The sequence below is a fragment of the Camarhynchus parvulus genome, chromosome 22, assembly GCF_901933205.1.
Source record: "Camarhynchus parvulus chromosome 22, STF_HiC, whole genome shotgun sequence".
Lineage (NCBI taxonomy): Eukaryota > Metazoa > Chordata > Aves > Passeriformes > Thraupidae > Camarhynchus > Camarhynchus parvulus.
This window is the reverse complement of record NC_044592.1, coordinates 1713194-1738737: the sequence shown is the minus strand read 5'-3', so window position 1 is coordinate 1738737 and position 25544 is coordinate 1713194. Positions and strand designations below refer to the sequence as shown.

At 50.6% G+C, this 25544-nt stretch overlaps 2 protein-coding genes across 2 annotated transcripts in view; one reads left to right on the top strand and one right to left on the bottom strand.

Moving 5' to 3' along the window:
- Positions 1–592: 592 nt before the first annotated feature.
- On the bottom strand, positions 593–6144 carry DOK2 (docking protein 2). The gene is given in 6 exon segments (XM_030964078.1): positions 593–1438; positions 1975–2156; positions 2931–3021; positions 3837–4020; positions 4022–4116; positions 6082–6144. Coding segments are annotated over 6 exon segments (1461 nt in total).
- Positions 6145–7450: 1306 nt separating this feature from the next.
- The window catches only part of XPO7 (exportin 7), a 63626-nt gene continuing 45532 nt past the window's right edge, over positions 7451–25544 (top strand). The window contains 5 exon segments of the mRNA XM_030964242.1: positions 7451–7562; positions 17378–17524; positions 20083–20176; positions 22862–23028; positions 25158–25250. Of these exon segments, the coding sequence (XP_030820102.1) occupies positions 7545–7562; positions 17378–17524; positions 20083–20176; positions 22862–23028; positions 25158–25250 (519 nt within the window). The 5' untranslated portion in view covers positions 7451–7544.

Genomic DNA, 25544 nt, shown 5'->3' with positions numbered 1-25544 from the left:
AAGGACCCAGCGCTGCCGTGGCACTGGGACATACTGGGAGCACTGGGAGCTGCGTGGGGGCAGGGGAGAGGCGCAGGGGAGGGATCTGCATCCCTGGGGGATTCGGGATGTCCATCCCTGGAGGATTTGGGATATCCACCCCTGGGGATTCGGAATGTCCGTCTCTGGAATATTTGGGATGTCCATCCTGGGGATTCAGGAAGTCCATCCCAGGGGATTTGGGATGCCCATTCTGGGGATTTGGGATGTCCATCCTGAGCGCCCCAGGCCATTCGCGCTCCAGCCGCCCCTGCAAGTGCATCCCGGGGGGATGAGAGGGGCAGAGCCGCTGCTCGAGCGGCCTTTGGGGTCCCGGGGCTGCGGCTGCCCGGGCAGCGCTGCTCCGCTGGGCTCGCACTGCCCTCCAGTGGGCACAGCCGGCGCTTCCAGCTGTCCCCTGCCCCCCCCGGGCTGTCCCCTGACACCTCCCTGGTGTCCCCTGCCACCTCCCAGCTGTGCCCCTGAGCTGGGGGGGTTCTCAGCTCTGCCGGGGATGGGGTAAAGTCCGACTGGGGGATTTGGGGTGTCCCCTCCTCCTCTCCCCCACTGCCGCTCACTGCAGGCTCCTCTTCTTGGCCACCCTGAGGGCCACGTTGTCATAGTCGCTGTCGCCGAGCCACTCCTTGCCCTGCAGCAGGAAGGGCCTCTTGGGGACGGCGTAGTCATCGCGCTGGGCGTTGTAGGGACAGCCGAGCCCGGGGCGCTCCTCGGGGGCCGCCTGCAGCCTCCAGGCCTCCCCCTTCACCTCCTCGGGCTCGTCGTACAGCGAGAGCCCCGAGAGCCCCGAGAGCCCCGAGAGCCCCGAGAGCCGCGCGAGCCGCTCGGGCTCGTCGTAGATGTGCTCGGCTTTGGGGGCCGTGGGGCGGCCGGGGGGCTGCTGACCCCCCCCTGCATCCCTGGGGACGCTGGGGGGCTCGGGGAGCCCCTCCTGGGGACAGCCTGGGGCGCCAAACTGGCGCGCCAGGAAGGCCTTGGCGATGGTGTCGAAGGGGACGGCGTACTCGGACTCCACCCCAGCCGTGTCCGGCCTGCGGCCCTTGTCCGGCGGGCGCAGCGAGTCGTGGGGCTCAGCGTAGGGACAGTCCCCAGCCCGCGACAGCTGGCACGGCCCCGAGGCCTCCCCAGCGCCGGGGGGCACCACCAGCCTGCCCGTGACCCCTTTGCCCTCCCCTTTGGGCACCTTGGCCTCCGCGGAGGGACACTTGGGCTCCTCGTGGCCCTGTGCCCAGCTGGGCGTCCTGCCGTGGCTCGGGGCTTCGTCTGCAGGGCTCCCCCGGCCCCGCTGGACCTCGATGGCCGCCTCAATGGCCTGGAAGATCTCGTTGCCCTGCCTGGTGTCGAACTCGAAGTTGCCCTCTCCGGACACGCAGCGCCGGCCGGCCTCGAAGGAGAAGGTGACCTGTGGAGGGCATGAGGCAAAGTGGGAATTTTCCAGGGTAGGAATCCATTTTGATTTCGGTGAAATGTACATTTTTGAGTTGAGTCTGTGGTTAGGAAACATTTAGCCTGACTGCAGAACCTGGGCTCAGAGAAACTGCTTCAGTGAAGGACAGAGAAAAGGGGGGGAGACAGAGGGTGACAGAGAGAGACAGAAACTGCTGTGAGAGCAAATCAGCCTGACCTAGGAATTCTTTCTGATAAAGAAGAACTAGCGGCAAATGTCACGTGAAATTCATAAAAATGAATATGTATGAATCTAATGTGAAATTGTATGCATATGTATTTGAGAGGGGGATAAAAAGGGACCTAAGTTCCCAGAGGCACGCGTGTCATTTTAAGGGAACGATTCCCACATGCGTCCAGCGCTGTAATAAACACACCGGCTTTACAACTTCCACAAAGTTGTGGAGTTTTGATTATCTCCCCAAAACAGGCAGGGCCAGTGCCCGCGGTGCCCAGGCCACGTGCAGCCCGGCCCTGGTGCCCCACACTGACCTTGTCGCGGCCGAAGCGGCGCAGGAAGCGGTAGGGCCAGCTGGAGAGCAGCTCCTGCCTCTGAGGGTGCCACAGCTCCAGCGCCTCCTCGCCCGCCCGCAGGATGCAGCGGCCCCGCAGCCGGCAGCGCTGCGACGATGGCGTCGCCCTCACTGTCACCTCAAACGCCTGCTCCAGGCCGCCTGGGGATGGACACGGCGTTGGACACGGGTCCCACCCCGCAGAGTGACCCCCAAACCGGGACAGGTGGCTCCAGGCCAGCTGGGATGGACAGGGTGGACACTGGACATGTGTCCCACCCCACAGAGGGGCTGTGAGTGACCCCCAGGCCGGAGCCCCGGACACAGCTGGTGCTGGGCACATGTGCCACCCCACAGAGTGACCCCCAAACCGGGACAGACAGCTCCAGGCCAGCTGGGATGGACAGGGTGGACACTGGACACTTGTCCCACCCTGGAGAAAGGCTGTGAGTGACCACCAAGCCAGGACAGCCTGCTCCAGGCCAGCTGGGATGGACACAGCACGGAGCGACACAGCTGGTGCTGGACGTTTCCACCCACAATACCCCAAACAACAGGTGGCTCCACCACTATTATGGACAGGGTGAATAGACATGTGTACCCAAAGGCAAAGGGGGTGTGATGAAGCCAGGACAGCCTGCTCCAGGCCAGCTGGGATGGACACAGCACTGGACACATGTCCCACCATGGAGAAGGGGCTGGGTGTGAAGCCAGGACAGCCTCTCCAGCCAGTGGGAGGGCCAGCACGACACATGTCCCACCCTGCAGAAGGGCTGTGGGTGACCCCTCCAGCCAGGCCAGCAGTGTCCGGCTGATAAGGGCTGGCCAGGATGACCGCTGCTGATAGCGCAGCCCAGCCGGCCCCACAGACAGGAAGAGGCTTTGGGGGAGGAGATTTCCCCTCCCCACCCCACACAGCGCCAGCCCCGCTCCCACCTTTGCCCCGTGAGATGTACAGGGAATTTTCCTCCATGGAGAACTCGCCCTCCGCGCTCTCCTTGGCTGCTCCCGGCTCCTCCCGGCTCCTCTGCCCCGGGGGAAGAGCAGCAGGTGAGGGATCCCATCCAATCCAGTGGATCCCATCCAATCCAGTGGATCCCATCCATCCCAATGGATCCCATCCATCCTGGTGAATCCCATCCATCCCAATGGATCCCATCCATCCCAGTGGATCCCATCCATCCCTGTGCATCCCATCCATCCCAATGGATCCCATCCATCCCAGTGGATCCCATCCATCCCTGTGCATCCCATCCAATCCACTGGATCCCATCCATCCCAGTGGATCTCATTCAACTCAGTGGATCCCACCCACCCCAGTGGATCCCAACCATCCTGGTGGATCCCACCCACCCCGGTGGATCCCACCAATCCCGGTGGATCCCACCCACCCTGGTGGATCCCATCCATTCTAGCAGATCCCATCCATCCTGGTGGATCCCACCCATCCCAGTGCATGCCACCCATCCCAGTGGATCCCACTCACCCTGGTGGATCCCATCCATCCCAGGGTACCCCATCCATCCCAGTGCATCCCATCCATCCCGGCAGATCCCATCCATCCCAGGGGATGCCATTCAACTCAGTGGATCCCACCCACCCTGGCAGATCCCATCCACCCTAGTGGATCCCATCCAACCTGGCAGATCCCACCCATCCCAGCGGATACCCATCCCAGTGGATCCCACCCATCCTAGTAGATCCCACCCATCCCAGCAGATCCCACCCATCCCAGCAGATCCCACCCACCCTGGCAGATCCCACCTACCCCAGCAGATCCCACCCACCCCAGTGGATCCCCCCCAGTGGATCCCCCGTTCCCCAGCCGCGATGGGGCCATACCGGGAACGCCAGTTCACAGAGCCGCTGGATCCACTCGGCCGCCTCGGCGCCGTCGGCGGCCAGCAGGAATCGCCGCTCCGTGGTCTCCAGCAGGAAGGGGACGGTGTCCTTGGGGCAGGAGGCGTCGCCGCCCGCCTCGGCCACGTGCACGCAGTCGCTGAGCGGACCGAAGCGCCCGGCGCCCCCTCGCCCGCGCCCGCTCGGGGCCCTCCTGCAGCTCCAGGCGCGCCGCGCAGCGCGGGCTCTCCCGGTACAGCACAGCCCAGAACTTCTTCCACTTCTGCCGGGGGACAACCGGGGCGTCTGCCTTCCCAAAGGGGTTCAGCCTTCCCTGGGGTTCCACCTTCCATGGGGTTTTTACTTTCCCAAAAGGGTTCGACATTCCCTGGGGTTCTATTTTCCATGGGGTTTGACCTTCCATGGGGTTCTACCTTCCCAAAGGGGTTCAGCCTTCCCTGGGGTTCGACCTTCCATGGGGTTTGACCTTCCATGGGGTTTGACCTTCCATGAGGTTCTGCCTTCCACGGGGTTCTACATTCCATGGGTTTTTACTTTCCCAAAAGGGTTTAACATTCCCTGGGGTTCTATCTTCCATGGGATTTGACCTTCCATGGGGTTCTACCTTTTCTGGGGTTCCACCTTCCCAAAAAGGTTTGACCTTCCCTACGGTTTTTACCTCCCCAGATGTTTTTACCTTCCCAAAAGGGTTCAGCCTTCCGTGGGGTTCGACCTTCCATGGGGTTTTACTTTTTCTGGGGTTCTGCCTTCCCAAAAGGGTTCAACCTTTCCAGAGGTTTTTACCTTCCCAAAAGGGTTTGACCTTCCATGGGGTGCGACCTTCCCAAAAGGGTTTGACCTTCCATGGGGTTCAACCTTCCCTGGGGTTTCTACCTTCCCAGGAGTTTTTTCTTTTCCCAGCATTTTAACCTCTCCAGGAATTTTTACCTTCCCATGAGTTTTCACCTGTCCAGGAACTTTTACCTTCCCAGGAATTTTTACTTTTCCAGGGGTTTTTACTTTCGCAGGGGTTTTTTACCTCTCCAGGAATTTTTATCCTTCTGAGACTTTTTATCTTTCCAGGAGTTTTTACCTTTCCAAGAAGGGTTTTACCTTTCCAGGAGTTTTCGCCTTTCCCGGAACTTCTACCTTCGCAGGATTTTTTACTTTTCCTGGAATTTTTACCTCCCCAGGAATTTTTAGCTTTCCAGAAGGGTTTTACCTTTCCAGGGTTTTTTACCTTCCCAGGAGTTTTTACCTTCCCTCGGGACCATGCTTAGCATCACCCAAGGCAGGAAAAAGGTGCAAAACCCTGCAGGGTCTGGCTGAAGATAGGGGTGACATAAATTGGGATTTAAATCCCTGGATAAACACCCCTGACACACTCAGCAAGGCCTTTCCAGCACCACAGCCTCACCCTAAAAGCCGTGAACACCTTCCAGCTCCTTTTTCCTCCCGTTTTCCCTTAAAAACCCCAAATTCTCATCTCTCAGGCTCTGCCCCAAAAGCAGCAGCAGTTCTGGGTTTGGGGAGCGCGGGAGGCCCCAGGGCAGAGGGGAAGTGGGGGCAGGGGAAGCGGCCCCAAAACCTCCCCGGCAGCTCCGGGTCCCACGGATCCCGTTTCCTGGCATGGGGTTTTGGGATCCCCACCCTTCCTGTGGGGTGGATCCCCTCGGGATGGGCTCTGTGGGGAGGGAGAGAAGGGAGAGGGGCAGGAGAGGCTGCTCAGCTCCTTCCCACAGCTCCTTCCCTCAGCTCCTTCCCCTCGCAGCCATTGCCCAACCCCGGCCTTTATCGGCAGCGGAAACCGTGCGGCTTTGGGGCCTGCAGCCATCATTGTCCCCAAATGCAACTTTGGGGCCTGCAGCCATCATTGTCCCCAAATGAGGCTTTGAGGCCTGCAGCTGTCACTGTCCCCAAACACAGCTTTGGGGCCTGCAGCCATCACTGTTCCCAAATGAGGTTTTGGGGCCTGCAACCGTCACTGTCCCCAAATTTGGCTTTGGGGCCTGCAGCCGTCATTGTCCCCAGATGTGGCTTTGGGGCCTGCAGCCGTCACTGTCCCTAAATGCGGCTTTGGGGCCTGCATTCCCATGGGATTCACCTGATTCCCACAGCATTCACCCCATTGCCATGGGATTGACCCCATCCCTGTAGGATTCACCCCATTCCCATGGCATTCACCCCATCCCTGTAGGATTCACCCCATCCCCGTGGGTTCCCCCTCCAGGCCCCCGGCCCCGCTGACCTTGCCGAAGGTTTGCTGCAGCTGCAGGTACAGCCAGCCCTGCTTCACCAGCGCCTCCTCCATCGCCCGTGTCCGTGTGTCCGGCCTGTCCCCAGGGTCCCCGAGTGTCCCCGAGCGTCCAGCGTGTCCCAGGTGTCCTAAGTGTCCAGAGCGTGCTGAGTGTCCCAAAGTGTCCGGAGTGTCCGCTGTGTCCAGAGTGTCTGGAGTGTCCCCAAGTGTCCCCGAGTGTCCAGTGTCTCCTGAGAGTCTGGACTGTCCAGAGTGTCCTGGGGGTCCCGAGTGTCCACAGTGCCCGCGGTGTCCTGGGGGTCCTGATTGTCCCCAAGTGTCCCTCAGTGTCCCGGGGGTCCCGGGGGCTGTGTCCCCGCGATGTCACCAGGCCGGGCTCCACCCGTGCCGCGCTCAGCCCGGGCTCTGCCGCTTCCTGCGCGCGGCGGCTTCCTGTGGGTGCCCACGGGGACACGGGGGTGGCGCTGGGGACACGGGGGAGTGGCGCAGCACACACATGGACGGGTGTGACACTGGGGACACGGGGGAATGGCACAGCCAGACAGGCGCGCATGGCACTGTGGGTGTGGCACCGCCAGATACATGGGTGTGGCACTGGGGACAGGTGGGGTGGCACTGTGGGTGTGGCACTGTGGGTGTGGCACTGAGGACACGCCCCTGTGCCACCCTGTGGTGTTGATGGGCACTGGGCACTGGGGGGACTCTGGTGGCACTGGTGGCACTGGTGGCACTGCTCATACCGGTGTCAGTGCTCGCAGTGATGACACGGGAGGCACTGGGGGTACTGGTGGCACTGGTGGCACTGGTGGCACTGGTGTTGGGTCACACCGGTGACACCGGAGGCACCGGGTGTGCTGGTGCCAGTGCTCACAGCGCGGTCCCCGCTGTCCCGGCTCTGTCTCCGCTGTCCCCGTGCTGTCCCCCTGCTGTCCCCGCGCTGTCCCCGTGCTATCCCCGTGCTATCCCCGTGCTATCCCCGTGCTGTCCCCGTGCTCTCTCCGTGCTGCCCCTGAGCTGCCCCCGCGCTGTCCCCGCTCTGTCCCCGCTGTGTCCCGGGGGTGCGCGGCCCCTTTAAGGCCGTGTCAACAAACCCGCCTCACGCCCCTCCCTCCTCCCCCCTCCTCGCGCCGCCGCCTTGACGTCAGACGCAGCGCGCCGCGCGCGCACAGGGGGCGTGGCCAGGCCTCTGTGGGCGTGCCCCGGCGCCGCGCGCAGGCCCGCACAAACATGGAGGCGTGGTCTAATCGGGATGGGCGTGGCCTAGCCCTGCGCGCGCGCAGGAAGGGCGTGGTTTCCGCGTTGTGGGCGTGTCCTTTGAGCGCGCGCAGGCGCGGGAGGGGCGGGGTCCCGGCGCGGCGCATGCGCGGTGCGGGCGGCGGCGCGGGGGGACGCGGTGGCGCCGGGCCCGGCGCAGGCGGGGGGTGGAGGCGCGAGCGGAGCATGAATGGGGCAAGATGGCGGATCATGTGCAGGTGAGCTCCGGCCGCAGCGCGGGGCTCGCCCGGGCCCGCCTGCCGCCCTCCCGGCACCCCCGCGCCGCCCCCCGGCCCGCGCGGCCGAGCCCCGCACGGCCAGGCCCGGCCAGGCCCGGCGCGGCCCAGGCGCGCAGGCCGCGCTCCCCCCGTGTCCCCCCGCGGGGCCCGGCGGCCTCTCCCAGGGTCCCCCCGGCTGCCGGCGGCTCTGCCCGCCCCATCGCGTCCGTGCCGGGGCTCCCCCGCGGGCTCCCTCCGCCCGCTGCCCGGCGCTCCCGGTGCGGAGATCCCCGGGACGAGCGCGCTGGGATCCCCGTTCTCCCCTCGGGAGCCCCGGCCGGGCCCCGCTGTCACCCCCGGCCGTGCCGCTGTCAGCGGCGGCTCTGCGGATCCGTCCCTGCTCCGGGCTGCGGACTCGCGCCCTGGGGGGATCTCCGGCGTTCCCGGCCCGGTTCGGTTCATTTCTAGCCGGGTTTGGGGTCCTTTCCCAGCCCGGGTCGGGTCCTTTCCCGGCCCTATTTGGGGTCCTTTCCCAGCCCTGTTTGGGGTCATTTCCCGGCCCTATTTGGGGTCATTTCCCAACCCTGTTTGGGGTCCTTTCCCGGCCCTGTTTGGGGTCCTTTCCCAGCCCAGTTTGGAGTCATTTCCCAGCCGGGTTCTTCTCCTTTCCGAGTCCAGTTTGGGTTCTTTTCCCAACCCTGTTTGGGTCCTTTCCCAGCCCTGTTTGGGGTCCTTTCCCTGCCCTGTTTGGGGTCATTTCCCAGCCCTGTTTGGGTTCCTTTCCCAGCCCGGTTTGGGATCCTTTCCCTGCCCGGTTCTGTTCCTTTCCCAGCAGGATTTGGGATTTGTGTTCATTTCCCAGCCCTGTGGACCCTCAGGCTTGGGGAACGTTTTCCCAGAAGTGTTTCAGGGCAAACCCCGAGTGGAAAAGTTCGTGGGGCAGGAAGCAGGAGGGAAATGAGGGTGGGAAAGTTCCAGGTTGGAGTGGAGGCACAGAACCCCCGGGAAAGGACCCAAAGCTCCCTGAAAAACCCGTCAGGAAGGGAACAAAATCCTCTGAGTGGGCTCAAACCCCCAATGGAGGAACCCAAAACCCTTGGAAACCCTCTGAGGGTGACCCTAAACCTCTGAGAGTGACCCCAAAACCATCTCAGAGTGACCCTAAACCTCTGAGAGTGACCCCAAAACCATCTCAGAGTGACCCTAAACCTCTGAGAGTGACCCCCAAACCATCTCAGAGTGACCCTAAACCATCTAAGAGTGACCCCAAAACCTGGGAAATTGACCCCAAAACCATTTCAGAGTGACCCTAAACCATCTAAGAGTGACCCCAAACCTTTAAGAGTGACCCCAAAACCTGGGAAATTGACCCCAAAACCATCTCAGAGTGACCCTAAACCATCTCAGAGTGACCCTAAACCCTCTAAGAGTGACCCTAAACCTCTGAGAGTGACCCCAAAACCTGGGAAATTGACCCCAAAACCATCTCAGAGTGACCCTAAACCATCTCAGAGTGACCCTAAACCATCTAAGAGTGACCCCAAACCTTTAAGAGTGACCCCAAAACCTGGGAAATTGACCCCAAAACCATCTCAGAGTGACCCTAAACCTCTGAGAGTGACCCCAAAACCTGTGAATTTGACCCCAAACCCTCTGAAAGGGACCCTAAACCCTTTGAGATTGACCCCAGACCTCTGAAATTGACCCCAAAACCACTGGGATTGACTCAAAACCTCTGAAATTGACCCCAGACCCTCTCAAATTGACCCCCACACCCTAAAATTGGTCCCAAACCAACCTGGAATTGGTGCCAAACACCCTAAAATTGACCCCAAACACCGTAAAACTGACCCCAAATCCCCTGAAATGGCCCTAAACCCCCTGAAATTGGTCCCAAAGCAACCTAAAACTGACCCCAAATCCCCTGAGAATGACCCCAAATACCCTAAAATGGACCCCAGACCCTGAGGAATTGACCCCAAACCCCCTGAGAATGACCCCAAGCACCCTAAAATCGACCCCAAACCCTCTGAGAATGACCCCAAACCCCCTGAAATTGGTCCCAAATACCCTAAAATGGACCCCAAATTGCCTGAGATTGGTCCCAAACACCCTAAAATGGACCCCAAATCCTCTAAAATTGACCCCAAATCCCCTGAAATTGTCCCAAACACCCTAAAATTTACCCCAGACCCTGAGGAATTGACCCCAAACACCCCAAAATCAACCCCAAACCCCTGAAATTGACCCCAACCCCCCTGAAAATGACCCCAAATACCCTAAAATCAACCCCAAACCCCCTGAAATTGACCCCAAATACCCAAAATTGATCCCAAACCCTGAGGAATTGACCCCAAACCCCCTGAAATTGTCCCCAACACCCTAAAATTGAACCTAAATCCCCTGAAATTGACCCCAAACCCCCTGAAAATGACCCCAAACACCCTAAAATTGACCCCAGACCCTGAGGAATTGACCCCAAACACCCTAAAATCAACTCCAAACCCCCTGAAATCCCCTGAAATTGGTCCCAACACCCTAAAATTGACCCCAAATTGCCTGAGATTGACCCCAGACACCATAAAATCAACCCCAAACCCCCTGAAAATGACCCCAAACACCCTAAAATTGACCCCAAATCCCCTGAAAATGGCCCTAAACCCCCTGAAATTGGTCCCAAAACAACCTGAAATTGACCCCAAACACCCTAAATTTGACCCCAAATCCCCTGAAATTGTCCCAAACACCCTAAAATTGACCCCAACACCCTAAAATCAACCCCAAAAGCCCTGAAATTGGTCCCAAACACCCTAAAATTGACCCCAAATCCTCTGAGAATGACCCCAAATCCCCTAAAATTGACCCCAAATCCCCTGAAAATGGCCCTGAGCCCCCTGAAATTGGTCCCAAAACAACCTAAAATTGACCCCAAACACCCTAAAATTGACCCCAAACACCCTAAAATTGACCCCAAATCCTCTGAGAATGACCCCAAACCCCGAAAATTGACCCCAAAGCCGCAGAGGCAGCAAATCCCAAAGCCAGGCCCAGCTGGGGGGGTTTTCCCTGCAGCTTTTGGGGTTTTTTTTTTTTTGTGGGATGGAGCAGAATTCCCAGGAGTTATTTATTTCTTATCCCTGGAACTTTGGGAATGAATCAATCCCGAGCAGTTCATTAACTCAGCAGAGCTGGGAATGGGCCTGGGAATTCTGATCCCAAAAAAAAAACCCAAAAAAAAGAGGAATTGTTGCTTTATTCACCAGGGTTTTTATAGGAAAATCCAGATTTTCCTCAGAATTTTGCCCCAAATTTGAGTTTTCCCTGGTAAATTTGGGATTGAGGGAAGGGGAAGTTGGAAAAGTTGGAGCTGGAGGGGTTGGGAATGCTGAGCTCAGCGGGGTTAAAGTTTAACAGCAGAACTTTGGGAAGTGTTCCAGGCTGGAGAAGTTTGGGACTCACATCCTGCCCAAAATCCCAGATTAATCCCATTATTTCCCTTTTTCAGATTCCTGCAATTCTCATAATTTCCTGTAATTTCATAATTCCTCCTCCCAACCTTCTCCTGGAGCCTCTTCAGGCTTTGGATTTTTTCCTTGATTTTTCCTTCCAGGCTGGAAAGTTTGGGAACTGAGCAATTCCAGGAATTCCTGCCCAAAATCCCAGATTAAATCCCATTGATTTTCCCATTTTTCCAGGGGGAAATTCCTGCAATTTCTCATGAAATTCCTGCCCGAAATCCCATTGAATTCCCCATTTTCCATGGAAATCCATCCCTGTCCCTCCATCCCAAACTTTCTCCTGGAGCCCCTTCTGCCTCTGGAATTTTTTTCCTTGGATTTTTCTTCCAGCCTGGAGAAGATTTGGAACTCAGGCATCCGGATTGGGAATGGATTTTGGGGACAAATCCTTTGTTATCCCAAGCTGGAATATTTGGAATTTCCAGGATCCTGAATTCATCCCAGACAAAATTCCTGCCCAAAATCCCATTGATTTCCTTTTCCAGGGGAAATTCCTGCAATTTCTCATAAATTCCATGAAATTTCATGAAATTCCTCCATCCCAAACCTTCTCCTGGAGCCTCTTCAGGCTTTGGAATTTTTTTCCTTGGGATTTTTGCTTCCAGGCTGGAGAAGGGATTTGGGAACTCAGAGCAATTCCAGGAATTCCTGCCCAAAATCCCAGATTAAATCCCATTGATTTTCCCATTTTTCCAGGGGGAAATTCCTGCAATTTCTCATGAAATTTCCTGTAATTTCATGGAATTCCTCCATCCCAAACTTTCTCCTGGAGCCCCTTCAGGCTCTGGAATTTTTTCCTTGGAATTTTTCCTTCCAGCCTGGAGAAAGGGATTTGGGAACTCAGAGCAATTCCAGGGCATTGGGAATGGGATTTTGGGGACAAATCCTTTTGTTATCCCAAGCTGGAATGGTTGGGAATTTCCAGGGATCCTGAATTCCATCCCAGACAAGAATTCCTGCCCAAAATCCCATTGAATTTTCCCTTTTTCCAGGGGGAAATTCCTGCAATTTCTCATGAAATTCCATGGAAATTTCATGAAATTCCTCCATCCCAAACCTTCTCCTGGAGCCTCTTCAGGCTTTGGAATTTTTTTCCTGGATTTTTTGCTTCCAGGCTGGAGAAGGGATTTAGGAACTCAGAGCAATTCCAGGAATTCCTGCCCAAAATCCCAGATTAAATTCCATTGAATTCCCCCTTTTTCCAGGGGGAAATTCCTGCAATTTCTCATGAAATTCCTGCCCAAAATCCCATTGAATTCCCCATTTTCCATGGAAATCCATCCCAAACCCTCCTGGAGCCCCTTTCAGGCTCTGGAATTTTTTTTCCCTGGAATTTTTTTCCCCTGGAATTTCCAGCAGAACATTCTCAGCCTGGCTCCAGAGGGGTTTTTATGGAATATTCTTTGGGATTATTTTTTTGGGAAAGAAATTCCCCCACTAGCAACAGGATTTGGGAAATTGGGAAAATCCCATTGCTGCTTCCTGAGAAATTGGAATTTCCAACAATTCCCAGAGGAACTTCTGGGATTGTGGGGGAGCCCAAAAAAAGATTTTTCCATGGATTTTATTCCCTGGGATGAAACCTGAACTCATTTTTTATGGATTTTTCCTGACCTGCTGGAGCCCAAAAATATTTTTATGGATTTTTCCTGGAGTGATGAAGCCCAAATCCAATTTTTAGGGATTTTTCCTGCTTTGATGAAGACCTCAAAATTTTTAATGGATTTTACCTGGAATGATGAAGCACAAATCCAATTTTAAAGAATTTTAAGGAATTTTTCCTGGTTTGGTGAAGTCCAAATCCAATTTTTAATGGATTTTACATGGAATGATGAAGCCCAAATCCAATTTTTCTGGATTTTTTCCTGGTTTGGTGAAGCCCAAAAATATTTATTATGGATTTTTCCTGGAGTGATGAAGCCCTCAAAATTTTTTCTGGATTTTACTTGGAATGATGAAGCACAAATCCAATTTTAAAGAAGTTTAAAGAATTTTTCCTGGTTTGGTGAAGCCCAAATCCAATTTTTTATGGATTTTTCCTGCTTTGGTGAAGCCCAAAAATATTTTTTTATGGATTTTTTCTTGACCTGCTGGAGCCCAAAAATATTTTTAATGGATTTTACCTGGAATGATGAAGCACAAATCCAATTTTAAAGAATTTTAAAGAATTTTTCCTGGTTTGGTGAAGCCCAAAAATTTTTGATAAAAGTCAATTAAAAATTTTCCTGCTTTGGTGAAGCCCTCAAAATTTTTTATGGATTTTACCTGGAATGAAGAAGCCCAAAAATTTTTTAAGGAATTTTTCCTGATTGATGAAGCCCAAATCCATTTTTTTTCTGGATTTTTCCTGCTTTGGTAAAACCCAAAGATATTTATTATGGATTTTACCTGGAGTGAAGAAGCCCAAATCCATTTTTAAACAATTTTTCCTGGAGTGATGAAGCCCTAAATTATTTTTTATGGATTTTACTTGGAATGATGAAGCACAAATCAAATTTTAAGGAATTTTTCCTGATTTGGTGAAGCCCAAATCCAAATTTTTATGGATTTTTACCTGGTGTGAAGAAGCTCCAAAAATTATTCTGGATTTGATCTGGAATGATGAAGCCCAAAAAGATTTTTTTAGGGATTTTTCCTGGTTTGGTGAAGCCCTAAAATATTTCTTAAGGAATCATTCTTGGAATGATGAAGCCCAAAAATATTTTTATGGATTTTACCTGGAATGACAAAGCCTGAATTAATTTTTCCTGGATTTTTGTTGTTAACTCTGAAGATTTCCCAATCCCTTTTTTTTTTATGGATTTCCACCTGGAATGATGAAACCCAAACCTGTTTTTTGGGGTTTTTTTTATGGATTTCTACCTGGTTTTTATCCCAAAAAAATCCAAAATTCTGGGAATTATGAGCAATCCCTCTGTGTTTTAGTGGGAATTTTGTGCTTTTGGGATTTTTTTCCTCCATGGAGCAGAGGGAGGTCAAAAATCCCATTTCTTTTTCCCCATTTTTCCTTTAAATTCCTGTTCCTGAAATGTTTTCCTTAAATTGGGATGGAATTTCCTGTCTGGGAAAATGATCATTCCCTTTTCCTTTGGATTTGGGAAATTTTGGAATTATTAAAATTTTATTTTTTTTCCATGGGTTTTGTTGGCTGGAAGGAATTTTGGGAGAAGGAGAAGGATCAGGAGGTGCTGGAAGTGAAAATTTGGGATTTTGGGAGGTCCTGGAAGTGAAAATTTGGGAAATTTGGGATTTTGGGAGGTCCTGGAAGTGAAAATTTGGGATGATGGATGAAAACTCTTGAAATGATGGAAATTATGGATGAAAAATCCCAAATTTTGGGAATTTTTAGGAAATTAGGGATGAAAATTCCCAAATTATGGGAATTTTTAGGAAATTAGGGATGAAAATTCCCAAATTATGGAAGTTATGGATAAACACTCCTGAAATCATGGAAATGATAGAAATTACAGATAAAACCTCCCAAAAATTTGGGAATTAGGGATGAGAACTCCCAAAATTATGGGAATTTTTAAGAAATTATGGATTAAAAGTCTCAAATTTACAGAAATATTGGGAATTGTGGCTAAAAACTCTGAAAATTGTGGAAATTTTGGTTGAACACTCTTGAAATTGTGGGACTTTTGTGGAAATTATGGATGAAAACTCCCAAATTTATGGAAATAATGGGTGAAAACTCCCAAAATTATGGAAATTTTGTGGAAATTTTGGATTAAAACTCCCAAATTTATGGAAATTATGGGTAAAAACTCCTGAAATTATGGAAATTACAGATGAAAACTCTCAAATTTATGGAAGTAATGGAAATTATGGATGAAAACTCCCAAAGTTATGGGAATTAAGGGTGAAAACTCCCAAAATTATGAAAATTTTGTGGAAATTATGGATGAAAGCTCCCCAAATTATGGGGTTTTTTGGGGAAATTTTGGAAATGATGGATAAAAAGCTCTCAAAATGATGGAAATGATGGATAAAAACTGAGGGAATTTTGTGGAAATGATGGATTAAAAACTCCTGAAATTAAGGAATTTTCCCCAGGGCAGGAATCGCTGGGAATTGTTTCTTTGGAAGTGGGAAGGGAATTGATTCCAGGGAAATCCTCATCCTACAGAATTCCTGAATATTTCCTGTTAATTCATGCAAAATACCTGCAGAATTTGTGAAAATTCCTGAAAATTTCTGCAGAATTCCTGCAAAATTTCTGTCAATTCGCGCAGAATTCCTGGGAAATTCCTGGAGACCTGCCGATTTTCCTGGAAATTCCTGCAAGGTTTCTGTAGATTGCTGCAAAATTCCTGTGGAATGGAAAAGGTGGAAATGAGAGGAATTCCTGTGCAGGGAATTTTGTAAAGAGGGGGAAGGGAAGGGAAGGGAAGGGAAGGGAAGGGAAGGGAAGGGAAGGGAAGGGAAGGGAAGGGAAGGGAAGGGAAGGAAAGGGAAGGGAAAGGAAAGGAAAGGAAAGGAAAGGAAGGGAAAAGGAAAAGGAAAAGGAAAAGGAAAAGAAAGGGGAATGGGAAGGAAAAAATAAAGGGGAAAAAGGAAAGGAAAGGGAAGGAGAAGTCCTGGTGAGTCCCACATGTGTGAACACAAACTGCCAGTGCTGTGCAGTCCCTGCAGTGTCCCTGAATCGCCTTTTCCCTGGTTTTCCCTAATTATCCCTGGTTTTTCTTGTTTTCCTTTTTTTCCCTGTTTTCCCTGATTTTCCCTGATTTTCCCTGGTTTTTCCCTGGTTGTTTCCCTGGTTTCCCTGGTGGTTTCCCTGATTTTCCCTGGTTTCCCTGATGGTTTCCCATGGTTTCCCTGGTTGTTTCCCTGATTTTCCCTGATTTTCCCTGGTTGTTTCCCATTGTTTTCCCTGGTTTTCCCATGGTTTCCCTGGTTTCCCTGGTGATTTCCCTGGTTTCCCATGGTTTCCCTGGTTGTTTCCCTGATTTTCCCTGGTTTCCCTGATGGTTTCCCATGGTTTCCCTGGTTGTTTCCCATGGTTTCCCTGGTTGTTTCCCTGATTTTCCCTGATTTTCCCTGGTTGTTTCCCATTGTTTTCCCTGGTTTTCCCTGGTGATTTCCCTGGTGATTTCCCTGGTTGTTTCCCATGGTTTTCCCATGGTTTCCCTGGTTTCCCTGGTGATTTCCCTGGTTGTTTCCCATGGTTTCCCATGGTTTCCCTGGTTGTTTCCCTGATTTCCCTGTTTCCCCTGGTTGTTTCCCTGTTTTCCCTGATTTTCCCTGGTTTCCCTGGTTGTTTCCCTGGTTTCCCTGATGGTTTCCCTGATTTCCCTGGTTTTCCCTGATTTCCCTGCTTTTCCCTGGTTTTCCCTGATTTTCCCTGGTTTCCCTGTTTCCCCGTTTCCCATGGTTTCCCTGGTTTTTCCCTGGTTGTTTCCCATTGTTTCCCATGGTTTGCCATGGTTTCCCGCGTTTCTCTGGTTGTTTCCCTGATTTCCCTGTTTTCCCTGATTTTCCCTGGTTTTTCCCTGCTTTTCCCTGTTTCCCCTGGTGGTTTCCCATGATTTTCCCTGATTTCCCTGTTTTCCCTGGTTTCCCATGGTTTCCCTGATTTCCCTGTTTTCCCTGGTTGTTTCCCATGGTTTCCCTGATTTTCCCTGATTTCCCTGATTTTCCCATGGTTTCCCTGATTTTCCCATGGTTTCCCTGTTTCCCTGGTTGTTTCCCATGGTTTCCATGGTTGTTTCCATGGTGGTTTCCCATGGTTTCCCCGGTTGTTTCCATGGTTTCCCTGGTTGTTCCCATGGTTTCCATGGTTTCCCTGGTTGTTCCCATGGTTTCCATGGTTTCCCCGGTTGTTTCCCATGGTTTCCATGGTTTCCCCGGTTGTTTCCCATGGTTTCCATGGTTTCCATGGTTGTTTCCCATGGTTTCCCTGATTTCCCTGGTTGTTTCCCTGGTGGTTTCCCATGGTTTCCATGGTTGTTTCCCATGGTTTCCATGGTTGTTTCCCATGGTTTCCATGGTTTCCATGGTTGTTTCCCATGGTTTCCCATGGTTTCCATGGTTGTTTCCCATGGTTTCCCTGGTGGTTTCCCATGGTTTCCATGGTTGTTTCCCATGGTTTCCATGGTTTCCATGGTTGTTTCCCATGGTTTCCATGGTTGTTTCCCATGGTTTCCCTGGTGGTTTCCATGGTTGTTTCCCATGGTTTCCATGGTTGTTTCCCATGGTTTCCATGGTTTCCATGGTTGTTTCCCATGGTTTCCCTGGTGGTTTCCCATGGTTCCCATGGTTGTTTCCCATGGTTTCCCGCGTTTCCCGCCCGCGCAGAGCCTGGCCCAGCTGGAGAACCTGTGCAAGCAGCTCTATGAGACCACGGACACGGGCACGCGCCTGCAGGCCGAGAAGGCCCTGGTGGAGTTCACCAACAGCCCCGACTGCCTGAGCAAGTGCCAGCTGCTCCTCGAGAGAGGCAGCGTGAGTACATCCTAAATATTCCCAAAAATTCCCCCCCCCTCAATCTGGTTCCACTCCCAGAATTCCCCCAAAAATTCCCCAAAATCCTGGAATTCCATGCCCTGGTGGGGTTCGCCAGCATTCCCCAAGTGCCAGTGCTGTTCCTCGAGAGAGGCAGTGTGAGTGCTTCCCAAACATTGCCAAATATTCCCAGAAATTCCCTAAAATTATGGAATTCCACATCCCAAACATTCCCCAAAATCATGGGATTCCACATCCCAAAAATTCCCCAAAAATTCCCCAAAATCCTGGAATTCCATGCCCTGGTTCACCAACATTCCCCAAGTGCCAGCTGCTCCTCGAGAGAGGCAGCGTGAGTGCATCCCAAACATTGCCAAATATTCCCAGAAATTCCCTAAAATTATGGAATTCCACATCCCAAACATTCCCCAAAATCATGGAATTCCACATCCCAAAAATTGCCCAAAGTTGCTGAATTCCACATCCAAACATTTCCCAAAATCATGGGATTCCACATCCCAGAAATTCCCCAAAAATTCCCCAAACAGTCCCAAAAATTCCCCAAAATCATGGAATTCCACATCCCAAAATCATGGAATTCCATGTCCTGGTGGTGTCCCCCCCAGCTGCTGCCCCAGGGGGCGGTGGACCCCCACCCCAACCCGACCACCCCCGTGGCCCAGAGGCACCCCATATCCCTATCATGTCCACACCAACACAAATCATGGATTCCACACCCAAAAATTCCCAAAGTTTATTCCACATCCAACCCCAAAATCATGCTCCACATCCCACCCCAAAAATCCCCAAACAGTCCCAAAAATTTCCCAAAATCATGGAATTCCACATCCCAAAATCATGGAATTCCATGTCCTGGTGGTGTTCACCAACATTCCCCAAGTGCTGGCTGCTCCTCAAGAGAGAGGCAGTGTGAGTACATCCCAAATATTCCCCAAACATTCCCAAACATTCCCTAAAATCCTGGAATTCCACATCCCAAAAATTGCCCCAAATTGTGGAATTCCACATCCCAAACATTCCCCAAAAATCCTGGGATTCCATGCCCTGGTGGGAGTTCGCCAACATTCCCCAAGTGCCAGTGGTTCCTCGAGAGAGGCAGCGTGAGTACATCCTAAATATTCCTAAATATTCCCTAAAATCCTGGAATTCCACATCCCAAACATTCCCCAAAATCATGGGATTCCACATCCCAAAAATTCCCCAAAAATTCCCCAAAATCCTGGAATTCCATGCCCTGGTTCACCAACGTTCCCCAAGTGCCAGCTGCTCCTCGAGAGAGGCAGCGTGAGTGCATCCCAAACATTGCCAAGTATTCCCCAAAATTCCCTAAAATCTTGGAATTCCACATCCCAAACATTCCCCAAAATCATGGAATTCCACATGCCAAAAAATTGCCCAAAGTTGTTGAATTCCACATCCAAACATTTCCCAAAATCATGGGATTCCACATCCCAAATATTCCCCAGAATTCCCAAAAATTCCCCAAAATCATGCAATTCCACATCCCAAAAATTCCCCAAAGTTGTGGAATTCCACATCCCAAACATTCCCCAACATCATGGAATTCCACATCCCCAAATTGCCCAAAATCGTGAAATTCCACATCCCAAAAATTCCCCAAAATCATGGGATTCCACATCCCAAAAAATCCCCAGAATTCCCCAAAATTCCCCAAAAATTCCTCAAAATCCTGGAATTCCACATCCCCAAACTCCCCAAAATCCTGGGATTCCACATCCCAAACATTCCCCAAAATCATGGAATTCCACATCCCCACAAAACATCCCCAAAATTCCCCAAAATTCCCCAAAAATTCCTCAAAATCCTGGAATTCCACATCCCCAAACTCCCCAAAATCCTGGAATTCCACATCCCAAAAATTGCCCAGAATTCCCCAAACATTCCCAAAAATTCCCTAAAATCTTGGAATTCCATGCCCTGGTGGGTTTCACCAACATTCTCCAAATTCCAGCTGCTCCTCAAGAAAGGGAGCATGAGTACATCCCAAATTCCCCAAAATCATGGAATTCCACATCCCAAAAATTCCTGGAAAGTTCCTGCAGAATTCCTGCAAAATTCCTGTAAATTCCTGTAAAATTTCTGCAGAATTCCTTTAAAATTCCTGCAGTTCCTGCAAAATTCCTGCAGTTGTAAATTCCTGAAAAATTCTTGTTAATTCCCGAAAAATTCCCGCAAAATTCCTGTAAATCCCTTTGCGAAATTCCTGAAAAATTCTTGCTGCATAATTTCCTGTAAATTCCTGCAAGACCTTGGCGTTTTCTCCCAGGATTTTTGGGATTTGTGGGAATTTTGGAATTTCATCCCCATCCTTCCGAGGTGGGAGCTGCTTCCCTTCAACTCCTGGGCTGGAATTTTCCTCAAAGCCGCGAATTCAAATTCCGTGAATTCAAATTCCGCGAATTCAAATTCCATGAATTAAAATTCCGTTGTAATTTTTCTTCCCGTGAATTAAAATTCCTTTTGTTGATTTTTTTGGGGGAAATTTTTAATTTTTTCCCTTTTTTGGTTATTTCCAGTCCTCCTACTCCCAGTTGCTGGCGGCCACCTGCCTTACCAAACTGGTGTCGCGCACAAACAACCCGCTGCCGCTGGAGCAGCGCATCGACATCCGTGAGTACCCTGGGGCTGGCACAAAAACCCTTGGGATTGGCACAAAAATCCTTGGGATTGTCCCAAAAAAACCTTTGGAATTGTCCCAAAACCCCCTTGAGATTGGCTCAAAAGCTTCTTGGGATTTGTCCTAAAAACCCTTGGGATTAGCACAAAATCCTTGGAATAAATTGGGATTGTCCCAAAAACCTTTTGTCCCAAACCCCTTGGGATTGCTCAAAACTTGGATTTCTAAAACCTTGGGATTAGCACAAAATCCTTGGGATTGTCCTAAATCCTTGGGATTGGCCCAAAGTCCTTGGGATTCTCCTAAAAAACCCTTGGGATTGGCCCAAAAAACCCTTGGGATTGTCCTAAAAAAACCTTTGGAATTGTCCCAAAACCCCATTGGGATTGGCTCAAAAATCCTTGGGATTGTCCTAAAAACCCCTTGGGATTTGTTCCAAAAACCCCTTGGGGTTGACCCAAAAAATCCTTGGGATTGTCCCAAAAAAACCTTTGGAATTGTCCCAAAACCCCCTTGAGATTGGCTCAAAAGCCCCTTGGGATTTGTCCTAAAAACCCCTTGGGATTGGTCTAAAAATTCCTTGGGATTGTCCAAAACCCTTGGGATTGTCCTAAAAACCCTTGGGATTGTTCTAAAAAAACCTTTGGAATTGTCCCAAAACCCCCTTGGGATTGGCTCAAAAATCCACAGGATTGTCCTAAAATCCCCTTGGGATTTGTTCTAAAAACCCCTTGGGGTTGACCTAAAAAATCCTTGGGATTGTCCTAAATCCTTGGGATTGGCCTAAAAACCCTTGGGATTGTTCTAAAAACCCCTTGGGTTTGGCCCAAAAAATCCTTGGGATTGTCGTAAATCCTTGGGATTTGTTCTAAAAAAGCCTTGGGATTGTCCCAAAAAAACCTTTGGAATTGTCCCAAAACCCCCTTGGGATTGGCTCAAAAGCCCCTTGGGATTTGTCCTAAAAACCCTTGGGATTAGCACAAAATCCTTGGGATTGGCCTAAAAACCCTTGGTTTTGGCCCAAAAAATCCTTGGGATTGGCACAAAATTATTGGGATTGGCTTAAAAATCCTTGGGATTAGCACAAAAGCCTTGGGATTGTCCTAAAAATGCTTGGGATTGGCCTAAAAACCCTTGGGATTTTTTCCAAAAACATTTGGGATTGTCCCAAAACCCTATTGGGATTGGCTCAAAACCCCCTTGGGATTTGTCCTAATAACCCTTGGGATTGGCCTAAAAATTCCTTGGGATTGACCCAAAATCCTTGGGATTAGCACAAAACCCTTGGGATTGGCCCAAAGTCCTTGGGATTCTCCTAAAAACCCCTTGGGATTGTCCCAAAAAAACCTTTGGAATTGTCCCAAAAACCCCTTGGGATCGGCCCAAAAATCCTTGGGATTGTCTTAAATCCTTGGGATTTTCCAAAAAAAACCCCGTGTGGTTGTCCCAAAAAAACCCTTGGGGTTGTCCAAAAATCCTTGGGATTTTCCCAAAACCCCTTTGGGATTGGCCCAAAAATCCCTTGGGGTTGGACTCGATGACCTTGGAGGGCTTTTCCAACCCACAGAATTCCCAGATTTTTGGAGCTGATGGAGCAAACAAAGGAGGTTTGAGGGTGGGAATTTCACCTTTTTCCCAGGTTCATTCCAGAGCTAAATCCAGTCCTTTCCCAGGTTTATTGCAGGGCCAGGAATTAGGATTTAATAGGCTAGGATTTAGATCCAACCCTTTCCCAGGTCTATTCCAGAGCTAAGTCCAACCCTTTCCCAGAGCTAAATCCAGTCCTTTCCCAGGTTTATTCCAGAGACTAAATCCAGTCCTTTCCCAGGTTTATTCCAAGACTAAATCCAGTCCTTTCCCAGGTTTATTCCAGGGCTAGGAATTAGGATTTAATAGGCTAGGATTTAAATTCAACCCTTCCCCAGGTCTATTCCAGGACTAAATCCAACCCTTCCCAGGTCTATTCCAGGACTAAATCCAACCCTTCCCAGGGTTATTCCAGGGCTAAGTCCAATCCTTTCCCAGGTTTATTCCAGGACTAAATCCAATCCTTTTCCAGGTCTAAATCCAATCCTTTCCCAGGTTTATTCCAGGACTAAATCCAATCCTTTTCCAGGGCTAAGTCCAGCCCTTCCCAGGTCTATTCCAGAGCTAAAGTCAACTCTTTCCCAGGACTAAATCCAGCCTTTTCCCAGGTTTATTCCAGGGTTAAATCCAACCCTTTCCCAGGGTTAAATCCAGACCTTTCCCTGGGCTAAATCCAACCCTTTCCCAGGTCTAAATCCAGTCCTTTCCCAATTTTATTCCAGAGCTAAATCCAACCCTTTCCCAGGGTTAAATCCAACCCTTTCCCTGGGCTAAATCCAACCCTTTCCCAGTTTTATTCCACGGCTAAATCCAACACTTTTCCAGAGTTAAATCCAATCCTTTCCCAGGTTTATTGCAGGGCCAGGAATTAGGATTTAAATCCAACCCTTTCCCAGGTTTATTCCAGAGCTAAATCCACCCCTTTCCCAGCATCTTAAATTCCCAAATAAAACCCCAACATTTCTCTCTTATTCCCGACATTCCTTCCAACTTCCCCCACTCAAACCCACCTCCCCAAAGCTGTTTTTCCTTCGGGCCATTCCCACAGGGCTGGATTTTGCCTGCAGCTCCATCTTTTCCCTGTTTTCCAGGGAATTATGTGCTGAACTACCTGGCCACGAGGCCGAAGCTGGCGACGTTCGTGACGCAGGCGCTGATCCAGCTCTACGCCAGGATCACCAAGCTGGGCTGGTTCGACTGCCAGAAGGACGAGTACGTCTTCAGGAACGTCATCAACGACGTCACCCGCTTCCTGCAGGTCAGATTCCCTCCTCAGAGGTCCCAGGATCCACCAAAATCCACCAAAGAGGAGTTTGGAGATGGCCTGAAGGAGTTGGGGTTTTTCCATGTCGGTGGTTTTCAGCAGGGGCTTCTGAGGGTGAAGAGCTCCTTAAAAATCAGGGATTTGTTCCTGGATGTTCAGATTTCCACCAGGTCCTTGCAGGTCAGATTCCCTCCTCAGAATTCCCAGGATTCACCAAAATCTGGGAGGTTGCAGGTGGCCTGAAGGAGTTCGGGTTCTTCCGTGTCGGTGGTTTTCAGCAGGGGCTTCTGAGGGTGAAGAGCTCCTTAAAAGTCAGGGAATTGTTCCTGCAACCAGGGATTTGTTCCTGGATTTGCACCAGATTCCTGCAGGTCAGATTCCCTCCTCAGAATTCCCAGGATTTGCCCAAATCCAGGTGTTTTGGAGATGGTGTGAAGGAGCTGGGGCTTTTCCATGTTGGTGGTTTTTAGCAGGGGCTTCTGAGGGTGGAGAGCTCCATAAAAGTCAGGGAATCATTCCTGGATGCTCACAGCTCTGCTCCAGATTCTTGCAGCTCAGATTTCCTCCTCAGAATTCCCAGTTTCACCAAAATTTGGGAGTTTGCAGGTGGTCTAAAGGAGTTCAGGCTTTTCCATGTTGGTGGTTTTCAGCAGGGGCTTCTGAGGGTGAAGTCCTCCTTAAAAGTCAGGGATTTGTTCCTGGATGCTCCCAGCTTTGCTCCAGATTCTTGCAGCTCACATTTCATCCTCAGAATTCCCAGGATTCACCAAAATCTTGGAGGTTGCAGGTGGCATGAAGGAGTTCAGGCTTTTCCATGTTGGTGGTGCTTTAAAAGGATTTGGAGCAGGAATTGTTCCTGGATGTTTTTCAGGTTCCTGCAGGTCAGATTCCCTCCTCAGAATTCCTAGCACAAAAACACAAGAGGAAGAGAGGCCGAAGGGGTTCAGGCTTTTCCATGTTGGTGGTTTTCAGCAGGGGCTTCTGAGGGTGAAGGTTAAAAGTCAGGGATTTGTTCCTGGGAGCAGGGAATTGTTCCTGGATGCTCCCAGCTCTGCACCAAGTCAGATTCCCTCCTCAGAATTCCCAGGATTTGCCCAAATCCAGGTGTTTTGGAGATGGTGTGAAGGAGCTGGGGCTTTTCCATGTTGGTGGTTTTTAGCAGGGGCTTCTGAGGGTGAAGAGTTCCTTAAAAATTTGGGGAGCAGGGAATCATTCCTGGATGTTCCCAGCTCTGCACCAGATCCTTGCAGATCAGATTCCCTCCTCAGAGTTCCTAGGATTCACCAAAATCCACCAGAAAGGAGTTTGGAGATGGCCTGAAGGAGTTCGGGTTCTTCCATGTTGGTGGTTTTTAGCAGGGGCTTCTGAGGGTGAGGAGTTCCTTAAAAATTTGGGGAGCAGGGAATCATTCCTGGATGTTCCCAGCTTTGCTTCAGGTTCCTGCAGTTCAGATTCCCTCCTCAGAATTCCCAGGATTCACCAAAATCTGGGAGTTTGCAGGTAGCTTGAAGGGATTGGGGCTTTTCAACGTTGGTGGTTTTCAGTGGAGGCTTCCAAGGGAGCAGAGAATTGTTCCTGGATGCTCCCACCTTTAGAATCCATCTTTTCCAACCTCAAATCCACCCCATGGATGAGTAGAAAATGAAGGAATTTTTTGCTTTATTGTTCCTTTTCCGTCCATGGAAATCCCATTTAATGTTTGGCTCCTTAAAAATTCGGGGAGCAGGGAATTGTTTCAGGGAGCAGGGATTTGTTCCTGGGTGCTCCAACCTTTAGGATCCATCTTTTCCACCCCATGGATGGGTAGAAAATCAAGGAATATTTTCTTTGTTTTTTCCTTTCCTATCCATGGGAATCACATTTAATCTTTAGCAGGGAATTGTTTCCAGGAGCAGGGATTTGTTTCTGGATGTTCCAACCTTTAGGATCCATCTTTTCCAACCCCATGGATATTCCTGATATTTCTTTCAACTTCCTGCATTCATTGACTCAGATCAACCTCCCAAAATCTCCACTCTTTTTAATAAGGACTAAGCTTTTCTAGCCAAGAATTTTTCCAAGGAAAAAACATTGAAAAAAGGGAATTTTTCCAAAAAAAAAAAGCTGTGCCTTTGCCTCCCCAGGACAGTGTAGAGCACTGCATCATAGGAGTGACAATCCTGTCCCAACTAACGAATGAAATTAATCAAGTAAGTGCTACAGCCTTCCTCAGTGAAGTAAGTGTCCAATTTTCTCATTCATATTGTTGTGTCCTGCCTTTTCTGGGGTTTTTTGGGGAATTTTGCTGTCTGGGAGGTGTTTCAGGGGGAATTTCTGTGTTTGTTGGGTATTTGTTGTTGTTGTTTTTCACTCCCTCTTTGTGGTGAGATGCTGAGAGCTCCTGTCTGGAGGGATTGTTTTGTTTCATTGGCATCTTCCATCTTTCCTCATGTTTTGGTGTGGTTTTCTGGGATGAGAAGGGAAAAAAAAACCAAGAAAATGGAATTATGTAGTGAGGATGAGTGTGAGAA